Source organism: Mauremys mutica, chromosome 13 (genome assembly GCF_020497125.1).
Source record: "Mauremys mutica isolate MM-2020 ecotype Southern chromosome 13, ASM2049712v1, whole genome shotgun sequence".
Taxonomy (NCBI): domain Eukaryota; kingdom Metazoa; phylum Chordata; order Testudines; family Geoemydidae; genus Mauremys; species Mauremys mutica.
In genome coordinates, this window is record NC_059084.1 from 47428433 (window position 1) to 47445771 (window position 17339).

The following is a 17339-nucleotide window of genomic DNA, read 5'->3' on the forward strand; positions in this document are numbered from 1 at the left end:
ATCCCTTCTAACATGCCTCGGGTAAAGGTGGATTTCAATCCAGACTCAGTAACCGCTCGTCTCGCTTCTCGGAGAACGGAATAGGGGAGGGCTGTGATCTCCACTTCAGCCTCCCCCTCTGCGTTGCCAGGGCGATGTGTCACTGGGAACGCAGCCTATAGCTCTCTTATCTCTTCACTGCTCAATTCTCCCTTCTCCCTTTCCCTCTGTATCATTGCCTGAAAAGGGGACAGCCGAAAATTCGGCCGTGAAGAGCCATCCGCACCCGGACATGCATCATGGCATTCGGGTACTGCCTCAGGCGGTTTGGGGGGCAAGATCCGAGGGTAAGGAGGGGGGGGCCGAAGGCACGGGGGCGAGAAGGATATCCCTGGAGGACGCTCCAATTCCGGTTGTCTCCAGAGCCTCCTTACATCGCTGCCAAAGCAGGAGCCACTGCACCGCGGCTCGAGACTCCGCGTGCAGTGTCGCCCCTATCTTTATCCAATCATCTACCGACAGTGACCCGTGATCCGGGTACCAAGGTCATTGGCGATTGATTTCAGCAAGTAGCTGTTCTAACTGACCCAGGGAGACTGGCCTGCCAGCCTGTTGCATGATAGCCTGCAGCTCTTTCGCATGAACTTTCTGCTGAGCTGACAGTTTCCCCCCCATACTCACGGAATGAAGCTTTTCCAGCGAGATTCGGTGCACCGAGGGCTATTCCAGCCGGTGAGCAGGGGGAATCATGTCGGGGTCACCAGATGTTGCAATAAATAAAGCCAAGTCCATCAGTCTGTTCCAGTGGAGCGCCCCCGTGGGAGTTTTCCACGTCCTTTTATTGTAAATGGTTACATAAATCATCCTATTATGTGCATGTACTAACTTAATCCAACTTCTCGCCTCCTCCCTTGATTGGTGCTCTATGCATTGCGTGTTCCAGTGGTAAACACCTGGTCGGCGCTTAATCAGTGTGTCTCCTGATCGGATGTTGAGGGTGGGAACCACTTCAGCCGCTCTAAATTCGGGGGCGGTTTTCCAACCCCCTTAGTGCTTAAGAAGTGTAAAGTTCCTACAAATAAAATGTATTCGTGGGTGTGAGGTGTTCAGATATTGTGCAAATGATAGTCAAATAATAATAATTAATAATAATACAAGAAGGAGGAGGAGTAGGAGGAGCAGACAGAAGCTGGTCAATAGAGAGACGAAGAAAGGTGAGGTAGCTCGGCCATTACAGACTATGTGTACGGGCTGCCGTGTGAGATTTTGTAGCATCTCAAAGCGAACAGTGTCACACACTGTTAATGTAAAATACTGTTTGTTTGCTTAAGTATAACGGTCCTATTGGTTTCAATCAGTTTAGCTGTATTTTCTGAGACTGAAAACGAAACGCACATTCCCCATTTCCTTGTGATTTTTCTTTCGGAACATGCAGCTGCACATCAGGCCCTGAGATAAGGGTTAAGCACGGCGGAAGTCTGGCCACTCCTCTTCAATGTGCCCCCAATGGTGGTATCGTCAAAGCGGGCAGCGCCCGGGCCAGGATACCGCAGGTGATGTTCTCGCAGAGCAGCAGGCTGTTTGCGGGACAGGGAAGGGAGCTGGAGCGCCCCTGAAAAATGTTTCATTCTCTGGATGTAAATATCTAAATATTGTTCAGTTTTCTGCGAAATTAACGGACAGAAAGAAAACAACATCAGTGTAATTGATTTCTTCCTTTGTCTCGTTTCTCGTTATTGAGGTTTACAGCCCTCGACTGCCCCCAAGGGCTGAATACGTTGTTTTCAATCTACAGCGGTAGGTTTTTGCCCGACTCTAAATTCATTTCCCCGCACTGTGTGTCTGGCCCAGTGATACCGGGCGGTGTCCTCGGGCTTCAGGCCGGTCATTTGCAGATACACCGTGTTGACGGAATTGTCGCGGGAAATGGTGAATCGCCCTTGAACCGCCGGAGAGTACCATTGCTTGGATCCAGTCGGTTTGCTGACCTCAGCCACCCACTCCAGTCCCTTCCTGGGAGCCTGTCGGACCCAGTTCATACTGTAGTTGCTGAAGGTGAAGCCAGAGGCTTTGCAGGAGAGGCGGAGAGAGTCTCTGGGCTTTTTCACATCCCCGCCGGACTCCACCAGCTGGACCTGGGACCGGATACCTGGCGATAAAGACAATAATCATATAAACGCTAGTTTCAAATACTCAAACATTCCTCTACGTCTCCAGTGCAACAGAAAGAGGGAAAAAAATACCTTCCAAAGCTGCTACAATGAAAACTAAATGGAGCCAAAGCGTCATATTTCCCTGGTGCTGGAGGGAAAAGTTCTCAGGGGACTGGCCGGTCACTGCACAGACCCAGGGGCTGCAGATTGTCTCTCCGGATGCAGCCTGGGCAGAGAGAGGCAGAGATTTAAAGAGGAAGGTGCCCTCCCCGCGCTTTGCATATCCCGCTCATTATAAGGGACACAAACTCCTCTCCTCAGAGATGCAAACTGCTAGCACGCTGGCTCAGAGCGGGGTCAGACGCTCCTTATGCTGTTGTACGTGGGAGAAACTAACAGCTCCCTTGAATAGCCGGAATTCTTTATCCGGGGATTTGGGGCCCCCTGTGAAATCTATTCTAGTCAACTAAGAGCTGGCGGGAGATTCCGCTCGGAAGCCCCCACTCTCCGTGCACCGTGGGGCGGTGGTTCTGTGGGGTCAGTGATGGGGTCAGGTCCGAGGTTTTCACTGGTTTGGGGGACACCCGCTGGAGGGTGAAGATTCCCCGCGGCGCTGGGGCAAAGTGGCCCGTTCCCTTTCCCAGCAGGGGCCCGCTCCACGGACATGCGCAGTGACCGGGGACCGGGTCTGCAGCAGGAGCGCCTAGTGCACGGAGCAGGGCGGTGCTGCAGATGGTCGCTGGAGATGGGAGAAGTGCTCGGAGGAAAGTCCTAGGCCAGAGTTCAGAGCTGGATGCGCAGTGCCAGGGCAGTGAATGTGCTGAGGGCAGAATGTCTCGGGGTGGCGGAGGGCCACCGAGTGTCACTGACAGCCGAGAATGTCGGGGGGGGGGGGTAGAAAAGCCTGGGGGGAGTCTTCATCCGTGACTTCTCATTGCCTGGCTTCTCGGGGTTCGGGTTGATGGTGGGAATTTGCAGCTTAGAGGCCGGCCGGTGCAGTGCCTGGGTATGATGGGGATAACAGCACATTCATACGCAGCGCCGCCCACGGGGGGGGGCAAGTGCGGCAATTTGCCCAGGCCCCACAGGGGCCCCACCAGAGCTTTTTGGGACCCCTGGAACGGAGTCCTTCACTGGCTCCGGGGGCCCCAGAAAACTTTCGTGGGGCCCGGGTCCCCGGAGCTTCTTCCGCTCGGGGTCTTTGGCGGCGGGGGTCCTTCTGCTCCGGGGCGGAAGGACTCCCCGCCACCGAATTACCGTCGAAGCGGGACCCGCTGCCGAAGTGCCGGATCTTCTGCAGTAATTCGGCGATGGGGGTCCCCGCCGGGGGTCTTTGGGGCACTTCGGTGGCGGGTCCCAGAGCAGAAGGACCGCCGCTGCCGAATTACCGCCGAAGGGGGCTTCCCGCCGCCGAAGACCCCAGGCCCCCTGAATCCTCTGGGCGGCCTTGGCACAGAGATATCGTTCTGGTTCAAACAGGGAGGAGTTAGAGCTTCAAGCTGGAGCACTGAGCAATTCTGGGAAGGAGACAAACTCCCACCCTGTCAGAGTGAGATGAATCTCGGAAGGAGGGCGGATTATGAGAAATCTTCCCCTTTTGAGCAGGTGAGTTAATAATTGCCAAATAGTGGGCTGCTTCCTATGAAATAGTGGGTGCTGACCCCTCTGGGAGACAGAAGGTTGAGCTAGGTGAGCCCTTGGGAGAGTGTTGGGGCTGGCAATTCTTAGGGTCCCAGGTTAGGTCCATCAATGGCTATTAGCCAGGATGAGCAGGGATGGTGTCTCTAGCCTCTGTTTGGCAGAAGCTTGGAATGGGTGAGAAGAGGCTGGATCACTTGATGATCACCGGTTCTGTGCATTCCTTCAGAAGTACCTGGTATTGGCCACTGTCGGAAGGCAGGATACTGGGCTAGATGGACCTTTGGTCTGACCCAGTCTGGCTGTTCTCATGTTCTTTTTCCTGGGGTCTTTCCCTTCATTTCTTAGGGGCACCAGAGACAAAATGCAGCAGCCAGGACTCCTGGGTTCCACTCCCAGCCTTGGGAGTTCTGCCTTTCAGTGCTAAGGGATTAGATTCTGGAGTGCTTGTAACACAAGGCAGAAGCAGTGTTGGCAGCTGCTCCTCCCTGGGGCTCATAAACCCAGACTGGTTCTCCGCAAGGTCAGTTTTAGTGCAGGCTTTAATGGGATTTTCCTCACAGTGTGTATCTGACACAGTAATACACGGAGGTGTCCCCGGGCTGCAGGCCGGTCAGTTGGAGGGACACGTGGCCTTTGGAGGTGTCTCTGGTGATGGGGAGTCGACTTTGAGACCATTGCTATAAGCAGTGCCCCCATCAGCCCAGATACCTCCCATCCAGTCCAACCCTTTCCCCGCTGGCTGGCGGGCCCAGTGCACCCCTAGGTAGCGAGAGAGAATCCGGACACGGTGCAGGTCAGTCTGAGGGTCTCCCCGGGCTTCTTGACTCCCCCACCGGACTCCACCAGGCTGACCTGGGAATAGACACCTGCAGAGATAAAGGGGGAATATTTCAGTGATTCCCGGAGGCGCAGTTATTAGGGAACACGCGGTACCGGGCGCGGAGCGGCAGCGCAGATCCCGCCCGTACCCGCGGGGAGCAGCAGGAGGAAGGCGATGGCCAGGCTGGGGGTCATGGCTGCGGCTGGCGGCTCGATCCCCAGGCGGGATGGGAAGCTGAAGCCCGGCGCTGGCTCTGAGCGGGGTGAGCGGCCGGGACTGGGCTATGAACAGGGCCCCGGGGAGCTCATTTGCATGGGCCGGGGGGTGGGGACAATATAACGGGGGGACCCAGGAGGCGTGTGACACTGTAGCTCATTGTGAAATCTAATACAGGTGAGTTAGAGAGTCCGACCTTAGCAGTGAATCTTCCCTTAAGGTCATGATTTTACCCTTATTTCATGTGTAAAACAACTGTATGGAAAAAGTTGTGTTATCTATCTATCCCTGTACACCTCCTCTATCTATCTATCCCTGTACACCCCATCTATCTATCTATCTATCTTTGGATTTTTGCCTCTCTTCCCCCCACCCTCTTCAATGTTGGTGTCAGTGTTATCAACTGGGAGCAAGTTACATTATTGATTCATTCTGTTCTCAGGTAACCCGGTCACTGAGTGTGGAAACAGATTTTGCAACGGTTATTTGGAATATTTCTGGGGGTTTTTTGTTTTATTTTTGGCTACTTTGGAAGCAGAGAAAAGGATAAAGGGAATTTGAATGCAGATATCTTAACTTTTAGGAGTAAAGTAAGAGTCAGACTAACACTAGCTTTAATAACATGAGAGTTCAGGCAGGGCCTGGGCAAGTAGAAAGCAAGTGGAACAAAAAACTCTAAGAGATACTGTTTTTTGTCATTGTGTTAGATAAGAATGGAATGTAGATGAATGGAATGAAATTCATGAGAAAAAGGGAGATATCAGGAAAGAATATGTATAAACAAGATGTAGTTGTTGATCATTACTGTCTGCAAGAAAAGGTGTAAATGCTTGTCCTAATTGTTTATCTAACTGAGACCTGGCTGGGACGGGGAACCCCGCCTGTGTGTACTCTCCCCTTGCAAGTGTCAGGAAAATAAACTGTCTCGGACTTGTTGCAACCAACCTGCGAGTGAAGACTCTGTTTTCTTCCATACTACATTGCTGGAAATAGTTTTGGAGTCACTGTGGGACTTGGTCTGAGGAGAAAGGTCAGAGCTCTGCAGAAGGGATAAAAACCATCCCTGTGCAGAAGGGCAGCAGAAGGCTCCGCCAGTGGATAAATCCTACAGGAGGCTTAGGTTTGGGCAGGGCTCGGGAGCTGGAGAGGACCTTGTGCTGACTCCTACGAAAAGGGCGAATTTCAACCAGAGAATGATCAGCCTCAGTACAAAAGCGATAGATGATCACTGACCCCCACCCCCGCCTTCCAGTCCATAATCCTCCCTCAGGGCTCCGCATTCCCACTGCTCTTTGCTAAGGGCTCAGCGTCTCCATTGACTTCACTGGGGAAGGAGGGATCCGTAACGGCGGAGTATCTGATCCGAAAGCTCTGGTGGGCACTGGGGGCATCCACAGAGCAAGGGCGGATGCACCTGTTCTTTCCTTCTGCTCCGTGAAATAGACCCTGGGCATCCGCTCCCTGCGCTCCCCGGGGGAGTGGGGTCAGCAGAGCCTCTGTCTCCTGGCACAGCTCTGTGTGGTGTCCCTGAGGGGAGACACTCCGTGCTTGTTCTCAGTGCTGGGGAACCAGGGGCAGCTCTAGAAATTACGCGGCCCCAAGCAGGGCAGCACGGTCGCTGCCCTTCCCCGGTCCCGCGGCAGGGGCAGAAGTGTCTGCGGCAGGTGCGCTGGTTCCACGGCTCCTGTGGAGCATCCGCAGTCATGCCTACGGGAGCTCCGTCCGAGCCGCAGGACCAGCGCACCCGCCGCAGTCATGACTGCGGAAGGTCCGCCGGAGCCAAATGCTGCCCTGCCAGCAAAATGCCGCCCCACGCGCCTGCTTGGCGCGCTGGGGTCTGGACCCGGCCCTGTGTGGAACAGAGCTGCTGCCTTCCCCGTTCTCTGCAGGGGGAGGTTTGTGTCTGAGCTCAGACTCGCTTCCCCTCGCTGTGTCTCTCGCACAGTAATACACGGCGGTGTCTCAGGCCTACAGTGGCTTGGGGCATTGGCGGGAGGCCAGGAGCAGCCGGCTGTGCTTCTGTCCCCCAGCCCCAGCCGTGTCGCTCAGGAGGAGGGGTTTTGGGGGGAGGGGTCCCACTCCACACTCACCGGTGGCGGGAAGCGGAGCGCCGTGGCTGGGAGCTGGCGGAGCAGAGTGGGCTGGGTCTGGGCTGCTCCGCTTTCCACTGCTGCCGGTGAGTGCGGGGTTGCTGGGGATAGAGGTGGAATGGGGGTGGGGCGGGGGTGGAGCAGGGCAGAAGGCTAAGTGGTGGGGCAGAGGGAGTTGTCTGGGATCCTACACGCCCCTAGGGATGGCTTTGCTCCTTGCAGTGGGTGCAGCCCATGGGGAGTGGGGAGGGAGCCGGGGATAGGGCTGGTTGCTGGAGCTGGTGCTGCCACGTATGCAGCACGCAGATGCCTAGGGAACCATGACATTTGGGGCAATTTGGCAATTATCTGTCCCTTTCGTAATGATTCCCAACATTGGGTTTGCTTTTCTGACTGTCACTGCACATTGACTGGATATTTTCAGAGAGCCATCCACAATGACTCCAACATCACTTTCTTGACTGTTAACAACTAATTTAGACCCCATCGTTTTATATATATAGTTGAGATTATGTTTTCCAATGGGTATAACTTTGCATTGATTAACATTGAATTTTGTTGCCCAGTCACGTTCGCCAATGCCCCAAGCCACTGGAGGCCTGTGGGCAGGGCCGGCTCCAGGCACCAGCATCCCAAGCAGGTGCTTGGGGTGGCAATCTGCAAGGGACGGCAGTCCATGTGTTTTTGCCCCCAAGCAGCGCGCCGAATTGTCGGCGGGGGCAGTCCCTGTGCCTTTAGGGCGGCTCACGCATTTCCCCGGCGGCGGCAATTCGGCGGCAGCTTCTATGTTCAGCTGTCCACAGCAGTGCCGCTTCTGTATTCTGGCTGAAGACAGAAGCAGTCACCAAATTGCTGCCACTGCGGAAACGCGCATGCTGCCCTCACGGCACACATGGACTGCTCCTGCCATTCACGGCGGCAATTTGGTGTGCTGCTTGGGGCAGCGAAAACAGTAGAGCCGGCCTGGCCTGTGGGGCCCCCCAAAGTGACCCCCACAGCTCCTGCCTCCCGGGCCTCGCAGGCCTTGAGTGCAGCCCAGACCCTGCGGGGGGAGCAGGTTCTTTGCCCCGCCCCCACAGATTCCTGGGGCCCCACACAGCCTCCCCACGGGGGGGGGGGGGGGGGAGGCTGCATAGGGCACCTGAGTGGCTAGAGACGGCTCTGCTGCCCTGCCTAGGAGCCCCAGGTAAGCACTGCACTCCTCCACTCCCTTTCCAGAGCCTGCACCCCTGCCCCTTCCCACACACCTCTCCTGCCCCAAACTCCCTTCCAGAGCCTGCACCCCTCACCCCCTCCTGTACCCCCACCCCCCTGCTCCAGCCCATAGCCTGCACACAGCACCCAAACTCATCCCAAAGCCTGCACCCTGCACCCCAATCCCCTGCCCCAGCCCAGGGCCTGCTCCCAGCACCCCTCCCCCCACCCACACTCCCTCGCAGGGCCTTAGGCAGGTGGGGAGCAGAGTTGGGGATGGCGAGCTCTGGGCATTTTGGGCACCACCAAAATTTCTACAAACCTGCCCCCCCACCCCGGGAGGTCCTTTGGGATCAGGAGAACCTATGATTTGATGAGACAGGTTGTAAAGAACCACTCATCTCTGAACCTCCTGTTTTCGGTGGTGACATCAGAACTGAGATGCCTGAGGAAACTGCCTTTATGTTTTCTTGTTAGCCCCTGCGGTGAAAGAGGAGTTTAGTTTTGTGGCTGGTTTGGTAGATCTTATCAAAGAATAACCAACAATTCGGGGTTGTGTTGTGACCCACTAAGCACGGTTACAAGCAGAAATCTCTTTCTGTCTATTGATCACAGGTTGGATCCCCGTGGTGTCCATATCTGGCACAGGAATGCAGAGCGGTGCGCTCGGATCTGGGGCTGCTCAATGGCAAATGCAGCAATTTAGCTGAGCTGTAATAACGTGGGATTGTCAGTGTGTGTGTGTAGGGGGGCGGGGGTATTAGCCAGGAGATTCTCACCTCTTCTACCTACATCCCCTGTTTCATGGTGGTTTAAGTAAAGGGTTTGCCCTGGAGCTGCAATGAAATGATAAAAAAACAACTAAATATCTCAGGAATTCTTCTACCACCCTCGAGGGGCAGCGAGAGTGGGATGGGTGAGAAAGGGGAGGGCGGGGGAGCTTTATAGACGTTTTATCTTTGTATAAACTACTCACCATTATCTGGCGTTTCTGTTAAAAGACCCGAGGGAAATAAAGCAAAGGAGTAATAATTTGGAGGCTGTGGTAACACAGGTGACATCCTGGTACCTTTAGGGAGTCAAAAGTTTACCTTTGAAAACTGATAAAACAGCAAGTTAGTGGAAACAGAATCTCATCTTCCTGGAGGTGGAGAAATGAGCGTGTCCAAGGATGGGGAGTCAATGAGAAACTGTGGAGAAGCCGGAGTCTCTGTACCCGGGGGGCGGGGGGGGGAGATGCAGGGACAGAGGCGTGGCGGGATTTAAAGAGGGCGTTGGGTTATTAATTTCCCTGGGCACCTGTAAACGTAAGAGCCTCTCCCCGCAGTGTGTGATCCCAGCTCAGTGAGCAAAGGCTGAGAGAGGGGGGAGGGGTGGAGTATCCATGGATCGATCACAGAATCCCAGAACTGCAGGGCTGGAAGGGAGGGGTCGTTCCCTCCAGCCCCTGCGCTTTGGCACCGCTGCAGCCTGAGGCCAGGGGAGGTGAGACAGCGGATCAGGCAGGGAGTCAGATAAGAACGGAAGCTGTTTAACAGGCTTCTAAGCAAACATCACACCGCTCTAGGGCACTGGTCAGGCTGTTTGGGGGAGTAGCCTCTGCTCGTTGATAGCTGTCCTGGTCCGTGTTTTTCCTTATCCCGGTTTTTCCCAGCACACAGAACATGGGGGTCACATGGGGAGTGTTTGGCATTTTCTGGGTTCTATAGAATGTGTTGTGAGGCGTAGAACAGTTTATGGGACCCCGCGTGTCAGTCCCCCCATCCCAGTCCCGAGGTGCCGGCCTCGGGATCGCTGCTGTCTGTGGCACTGGATTTGGCTGCAGAGCCGAGAACATTTTAATCATTTCAAGGAAGGGAACCGCGAGAGCCCAGCGCCCGGGCTGTCAGTGTCACAAACCAGCCGGGACTTCCCCTGCTGACTGCAACGGGAGGTTTGTGTCTGAGCTCAGCCCGGCTTCGCCTCACTGTGTCTCTCGCACAGTAATAGCGGGCGGTGTCCTCGGGCTTCAGGCCGGTCAGTTGCAGGTAGATCAGCTTCTTGGAGCTGTCTGGAGAGGTGGTGAATCGCCCTTTCACGGAATCTCCGTAATGGGTTGTTGCTCCATTAATTGCTGATACCCACTGCAGCCCCTGCCCGGGAGCCTGGCGGAGCCAGTGCATCCAGTAGCTGTCTATGTTGAACCCCGAGGTGGTACAGGTCAGTCTGAGGGAGTCTCCGGGCTTTTTCACATCCCCGCCGGACTCCAGCAGCTGGACTTGTGACCGAACACCTGGAATAAACGCATGTTAAAATCATGTCAGAGTGAATTGCCAACAATCCATCCCGCTGACTCCCCTACCCATACAAGGGGAGAAAATACCTCCCAACGCTGCTGCAACGAACACGAAATGGAGCCAAAGAGGCATTTTCCCCGGTGTGGGAGGGGAGCGGAAAGGTCTCGGGTGGGTCGGTTGGTAACTGCACAGACCCAGTGGGCTGCAGATTGTCTCGGGGTGCAGACTCGGCAGAGAGAGATTTAAACAGGAAACTCTCACCCTTATTTGCATATCCCCCTCCTTATAACAGCTAAAACTCCTTCCCAGTGACTCACTGGTGAGTGCCCTGGTCTGGTCACTCCCTCTGGGGCACTTGGCACTGGCCAGTGTGGGAAGACAGGACACTGGGCTGGATGGACCTTGGTCTGAGCAAGTCTGGTGGCTCTTATGAGCTCACATCCTGGTCTGGGGAAAAAAGGAGTGGGAAAAGCTTTGAACTCCTCAAGGGTTTAACAGACTCTCACCCTTTGGTGTTGTCCCAGCAGCTAAGTGGCCTATGCTCGGTCTACAGGCCCACCCCTGACACCCCTGGAGCGGACACGACTCTCCTCTTCAGAGTCAGGGAAGTGTCTTTAATTGCTGCCAGGGTTTGCCGCGGGGACTGGAAGGAGCCCCGCTCTGCCAGGCTTTCGGCGCTCTCACCTCCCCACATTTACAGGGACAGGCAAGAACCGGTATCTGACAGGTGTTTGTTGCTGTCCGGTTCTCAGAAGAGAAAGGTGAGACCCCTCAGCTCCCTGCCCCCGACATCCCTGGACATCCCTGTCTGTGTTTCTGATACTGTTTCTGAAAAGCCCGGGTTTCAGAGTTTTGCTGCGTGCTCCATGTTCTGTTCTTGCGCGCCAGGGCTGGGGCGCATCAGCGCGAGAGGAGATGTATCGAAAGGGGAATGAGGACCCCAAACGAGCAGCCAGCGGACAAGGCCACCAGCCCTGCGCTCTCTGACCCTAAAGATCCCTGACACCTCCCCTGTGGGGCTGCTGCTTCTCTCTGCAGGATCCCAATAAGTCCTACCAGGCTTCTTCCCTGTATCCTTACTCAGGGGCGGCTCCAGGCACCAGCGCAGCAGTCGCTCTGCCAGTCGCAGAGAGGGCGAGAGTCAGGCTGCCTTTGGCGGCGTGCCTGCGGGAGGTCTGCCTGTCCCACGGCTTCCCCGAAGACGCGGACCGGCAAATCACCGGCAGAAGGGCACCGAAGGCCGCCCGACTGCCGTGCTCGGGGCGGCAAAGAACACAGAGCCCCCCTGCCCTCGCTACCCCACCGCCCTCAGCGGCAAGCTTTGGGTTCACTATATGGAAATATAAATATTCATGAGACAGGGTGAATCTCAGCTCTGCAGCTCCGGCCCACGAGCAGCGGGGCTGGTGGTGGGGGGGGGTCGGTTTACGGGGTCCCGTGGGGCTGGGACACCCGCTGGCGCGGGCAGAGAATTGGGACTGGATCCCCTGCCCAGCAGTGACCGGCTGCACTGAACTGTGCGGTGCCCACAGGGAATGTTCCCCGGCACGTTTAGCCATACGGAGAAGAGCCAATTGCTCGTTGTTTCGCTCCCTGGAGATCCCCCATTAACGCCAATGGGAAGAGCCGTTTGCGTGAGGCGAGCAGCGCTCTGCTATGCACTGAAATGCGGGCTGTAGTCAGGACATGAAAGAGTTAATCCGCGATGTCAGAGTTTTCAGTCCTGAGGCCCCTCCCCCTCTTGCGCCCCAGGCAGGAGAGTTTTGCTTGTGTCGTTGCTGCCCCCATGCGGCAGCCGCGGGAAGTTCCGCAGCTCTGTTTTTTGTACGAGCATCCACAGGTTTCCTCTCAGCGTGAGTCTCTCGCACAGTAATAGCGGGCGGTGTCCTCGGGCTTCAGGCCGGTCATTTGCAGATTCAGCAGGTTGTTGGAGTTGTCCCTGGAGATGGTGAATCGGCCTTTCACAGCAGGCAAATACCACTGGCTCGATCCATCCGTGCTAATCTGAGCCACCCACTCCAGCCCCTTCCCGGGGGCCTGTCGGACCCAGTGCATATAGGCACTGCTGAAGGTGAACCCGGAGGCTTTGCAGGAGAGGCGGAGAGAGTCTCCGGGCTTTTTCACATCCCCTGCGGACTCCACCAGCTGCACCTGGGACCGGGCACCTGAGAACAAAGACATGTTACAAATATCGGTATAAAAACAGCGATAATGTTATAGTCTTCGGGCTCTGCTATTTAAGCTGGGGGAACAAAATACCTTCCAAAGCTGCTACAATGAAAACAGCTGCGATCCAAGGTCTCATTTTGCCTGGCGCTGGAGAGGAAAGTTCCCGGGGGATTGGCTCGTAAATGCACAGACCCAGGGGCTGCAGTTTGTCTCTCCGTGTGCTGCCTGGGCAGAGAGAGGCACAGATTTAAACAGGAAACTCTCCACCTCCATTTGCATATTCCCCTCCTTATAAGGGACCCAAACTCCTTTCCTGCAGGCTGTGAATTGCTTTCTCCAGGGCTGAGAGAGGAGCCAGATCGTCACTTCCTGTGGGTCTCTGCAGCGCCCAGCCCCAGTGCGATGGGGTGTAAAGGGGGAAAGAATCAGCTGCCGCGTATGAGCCCAATTCCCCGGTTATGAACTTAGGGCCGAATTGTCATCAACTTATAACGAGGAGTCCGGTAGCACCTTAAAGACTAACGGATTTATTTGGGCATAAGCTTTTGTGGGTAAAAAACCCACTTCTTCAGATGCATGGAGTGACAATTACAGATACCGGCATTGTTATACTGACACAGGGAGAGAAGGGAGTTACCCCACAACTCTGGTTCTCCACGTGTAAGGTAACTCCCTTCTCTTCGTGAGCCAGTATTGTTATGCCCATATCTGTAATTTTCATGCCATGCATCTGAAGAAGTGTGCGTGGGGGGGTTACTCACAACAGCTTGTTCCCAAATAAATCTCAGTCTTTAAGGTGCCATTGGATTCCTCGTTGTTTTTGTGGATACAGACTAACACGGCTATGTCCCTGATACATCAAATTATCCCATCCTGGGGAAGGGGTCTCCAGAGTCTCTGCCCATGTGAACATCGGGTCAGTGACAGGCCAGATTAACCTTTTGTGGGCCAGGCGCTAAACATATTTGTGGGCCCCTGTGGGGGCAAAGGAGCATGGCGTGGGGAGGTGAGTCCGCAGAGCGAGGGGCCAGCCAGGGCCAATGGGGCATAGCATGGTGGCGCCAGGCCCCCTCCACCCAGCCCAGTGCGAGGGCACTGTACAGAAACTGGCAGTTGCCAGGTGCACACTGGCCTGCCCAGCCGTGTACTGCCAGCGTGCCCCTTCCCCTCGGGGGTGGGCCCATGCCACACCCACAGCCCCCGACTCCCTATGCCCAGCGTCCCCCGGAACTGCTATGCCCCCACCACAGACCCTCCACCACAAATGCACAGCGCCCTGCACACCCCCACCCAGCACCCTCCCACTCAGCCAGCCACACCATCACTGACCAATGCACTTCCCCACAGCCCCACCACCACAACTCCACAGCACCCCACTCAGAACACCCACTTCCCAGCATCCCAACACACAGACCACCCCCACCGCCCCCCAAGAGACCTCCCACTGGCCAGCAGCCCCCCCACACCTCCAGAGATCCACACCCTACACCCTGGCCACACTCACCGGCCCTGCTGGAAGGTGACGGTCTCTGTCAGGCTGAACTGGCAGTGTGGCCGGGGCTGGTCCAGTGCCAGGACAGGGAATCACTCCAGCCTCTCGGGAGTGGCACGATTAGCCTGGCCAGGATCTGGCCGGACTCCCTCAGGACCCACTTGCCTGGAGATAGGATGACCCTACGTCCCCGTTTGGCCGGGACAGTTCCCTTTTTAAGCTCTGTCCCGGCCATCCTGACTTTTTTGGTAAAAACGGGAATTTATCCTGTTTGCTCTTACAACTGATCAGTTGGCAAGAGCCAACGAACAAATACCCAGTTTACCAGAAAAGTCCGGTGCCCCCCCCCCCCCCGCAGCAGGGTGTGGGGGAACATGTGTGTGTGTGTGTGGGGGGGTTGGTAACGCAAGGTGTCAGGCAGCAGCAGGGCTTAAGGGGATCAGTCCCAGCCAGAATGCAGCTGGGGGGGGGGAGGAGATAGGGGCCAGCCCCAGCCCCTGACAGCTGTGTAGGGAGGGTGTCAGTCCCAGCTCCTAGCAGTGGTGCAGGAGCTGGGGCAAAGTGGGAGGGGCTCAGCCCCTGTCCTGGCAGCGGCATGCAGAGCTCAGGGAGGGGGGACAGCCCGTGGCTGTGGCGTGGGGAGCTGTGGGGGAGGGGTCAGCCCCAGTGATTTAGAGTTAGTGGGGCCCTGTGCTCAGCTTCATTTTTGGGGCTCTGCCTTGGGACCCAGCCAAGAAACGGCACATTCTCTCATATCTCCCCCCCCCCCCGTTTTTCTTCTTTTTTTTTCTTCATCCTCCGGCAATAAGTAATAGCAAGTAAATGGAAATAAAGTGAGGTACCTTGATTGGTTTTGTAGTCAAACTTATTTTTTCACAGAACACTTGAAAATCACTGGGGGGTCTCGGTGGACCACTTAGTGATCTTTCCAAATACTGTTTGTACTGTTAGCTAACTATTGTAAAGCACTTTGGATAAGAGCCCTTTATTAAAAATGTAAAACAATCATTGGGGTGCAGGGTCTGGCCAGGAGCCCTTACCTGGGGTAGCTCCCATTTAGTGTGAGGGGTGCATGAGTCAGAGAGAATATCAAGGTTGGAAGGAACCTCAAGAGGTCATCTAGTCCAACCTCCTACTCAATGCAGGACTGATTCCTAGACAGATTTTTACCCCAGTTTCCTAAATGGCCCCCTCAAGAACTGAACTCGTAACCCTGGGTTTTGCAAATCAATGCTCAAACCGCTGAGCTATCCCTCCCCCATTGGATTGTATGAGGGGGCGCAGGAGTCAGGGCTGGGAGTGCAGGGTCTGGGACGCAGTTATGATGCAGGAGGGGGCTCAGGGTTGTGGCAGGAGGTTGGGGAGTGGAGCACTTACCTGGGGCAGCTCCATTTAGTATGAGGGGTGCAGGATTCAGGGCACAGGGCTGGTGTTGTGTGAGAGGGGTGCAGGAGTCAGGGCATGGGGCTGGGGGTGTGTGACAGGGTGCAGGAGTCAGGGCATGGGGCTGGGGGTGTGTGAGAGGGCTGCAGGAGTCAGGGCAGGTGGCTGGGGGTGTGGGCTGAGGTCCTGGGGGTGCTCCCAGCCCCCTGCCCTGAGCGGTTCACGGCAGAGGGCTGGAGGGGGTATGTGCAGGGGGAGTGCGGGGCCCTGCCTTTGCTCTGCCCTGCCCTGATTCCACCCCCTTCCCCAAGTCCCCGCCTCTTCTTCACCTCCTCCAGAGCATGCTGCAGTCCCGCTCCTCCTCCTCATTTGCACCAGCAAACAGATGTTCAGCGGCAGGGGAAGCACTGGGAGGGGGAGGGGCAGGAACACAGCACGCTCAGGGAAGAAGTGGGGGAGGGGGGAGCTTGGCTGCTGGTGGGTGCGGGAGGAGCCTGCCCTGCACCAGGAGCCCCAGGAGCTGGCAGGACCAAGCTTCTGCCCCTGCAGGAGAGAGCAGTGGGTGGGGGGCAGAGAAGAGCTGGCGGGGCCTTACTGCAGCCCAAGCAGGGTGGGACAGGCCGGTGCCCCTTTGGAGTCTGGGCCCAGTGCCATGGCACCAGTGGTACCCGGTAAACCTTGTACTGGTCAGTGGCTGGGGAGGGGTCGGGTCCCAGGGTTGCATTGGGCTGTGACACACACTGGAGAGTTAAGTCTCCCTGGGCTGGGGAGCGCGATGTGTCTGGGAGTCTTTCCATAGGTGAGGATGCAGGCAGCTCTGAAGTTATTACTGGCTTTGGAACGTATCTGCCAAGATGGGATGGATCTAAGTAGTGAGGCTGGTGGATAATTTTTGCTACTATATTGAATTCTTAAAGGAAGAGGACAAGAAGTGTTTGTTAAGGCTACTGAAAAATTACACAGACTTGATTATTAAAAATCTACAATAACAACTTCTAGATTCTATGTAGCTTTTACAGATCTCGGTCCTATAAAACACCAACAGTTGAGTGGAGTGAGGCACTACTAGCAACGGGGCCGCCGTGTGCTCAGGATAGAATAGAGAATTTGAACACAGAATGGGAATATCATAGGACCAGTGAATGAAGATTTGACTTCAACTTCTTTTTTTATCATCACTAGTGGCTTGAGCTGATCTTTATGCCATATTTCCTGGGATGAAAGAAGTAGGAATTCATCTCTTGCTACTCCCAGTCACAACAGCTACAGGTGAGGGTTCTTTTTCATCACTGAATAGAATTTTGTGTTCGGAAAGAAGTCGCCTTCTGCCTGGTGATGTGAATGAACTAATGAGCATATCAACTGAGGGAATGGAAGTACCAGACACACGAGCAGCCACCAAAGATGAACGCACTGCATTCAACAAGTTCATTAAAAGAGTTGTGCAAAATTATAACAAGAAACGAAGAAGGATGTAGACGTCACACTTCATAGAAGGCTTGAGTAGCCAACTGTAATTTGTGTGATGATTTTAAAACACCAGTTAAATCTAATAAAATGGCCATGAAACTTTTTCAGTTCTTACTATGGTGTCGTACAGCTCAGCTTCACCCTCACGGTCCCATCGCCCATTGGCTCTGACCCCCCTGTAAATTCAAACCCTCCCTCCCAAATTTCAATTACTGGGAAAACACTGATGATGTCATCCAGGGCTGAGGGGCGGGGTCTGTTAGCTCCATGGTGACTCTATGAAATTGTGAAACTTTATTGTGGGCTGGATCCTTAGCTGCACCGTTCACGCTGAGACTGTGATTTCCAAATGTCACATGGATGAGAAAACAAAACAAAACGTGAGTCTCTTTTGAAAGTCCCAGCAGTGCCCACATTTACCTGCTCGCTAGAGTGGGGCTCATTCAGCTCCACCCA

At 55.3% G+C, this 17339-nt stretch overlaps 1 pseudogene and 2 gene segments (V, D, J or C); all 3 read right to left on the reverse strand.

The window, feature by feature from the left end:
* Positions 1-1744: 1744 nt before the first annotated feature.
* On the reverse strand, positions 1745-4827 carry LOC123347201 (annotated as a pseudogene).
* Positions 4828-9562: 4735 nt separating this feature from the next.
* On the reverse strand, positions 9563-10501 carry LOC123347203. The segment is given in 2 exon segments: positions 9563-10365; positions 10456-10501. Coding segments are annotated over 2 exon segments (471 nt in total).
* A 1233-nt stretch (positions 10502-11734) lies between these two features.
* On the reverse strand, positions 11735-12744 carry LOC123347202. The segment is given in 2 exon segments: positions 11735-12534; positions 12629-12744. Coding segments are annotated over 2 exon segments (363 nt in total).
* Between the last annotated feature and the right edge of the window lie 4595 nt (positions 12745-17339).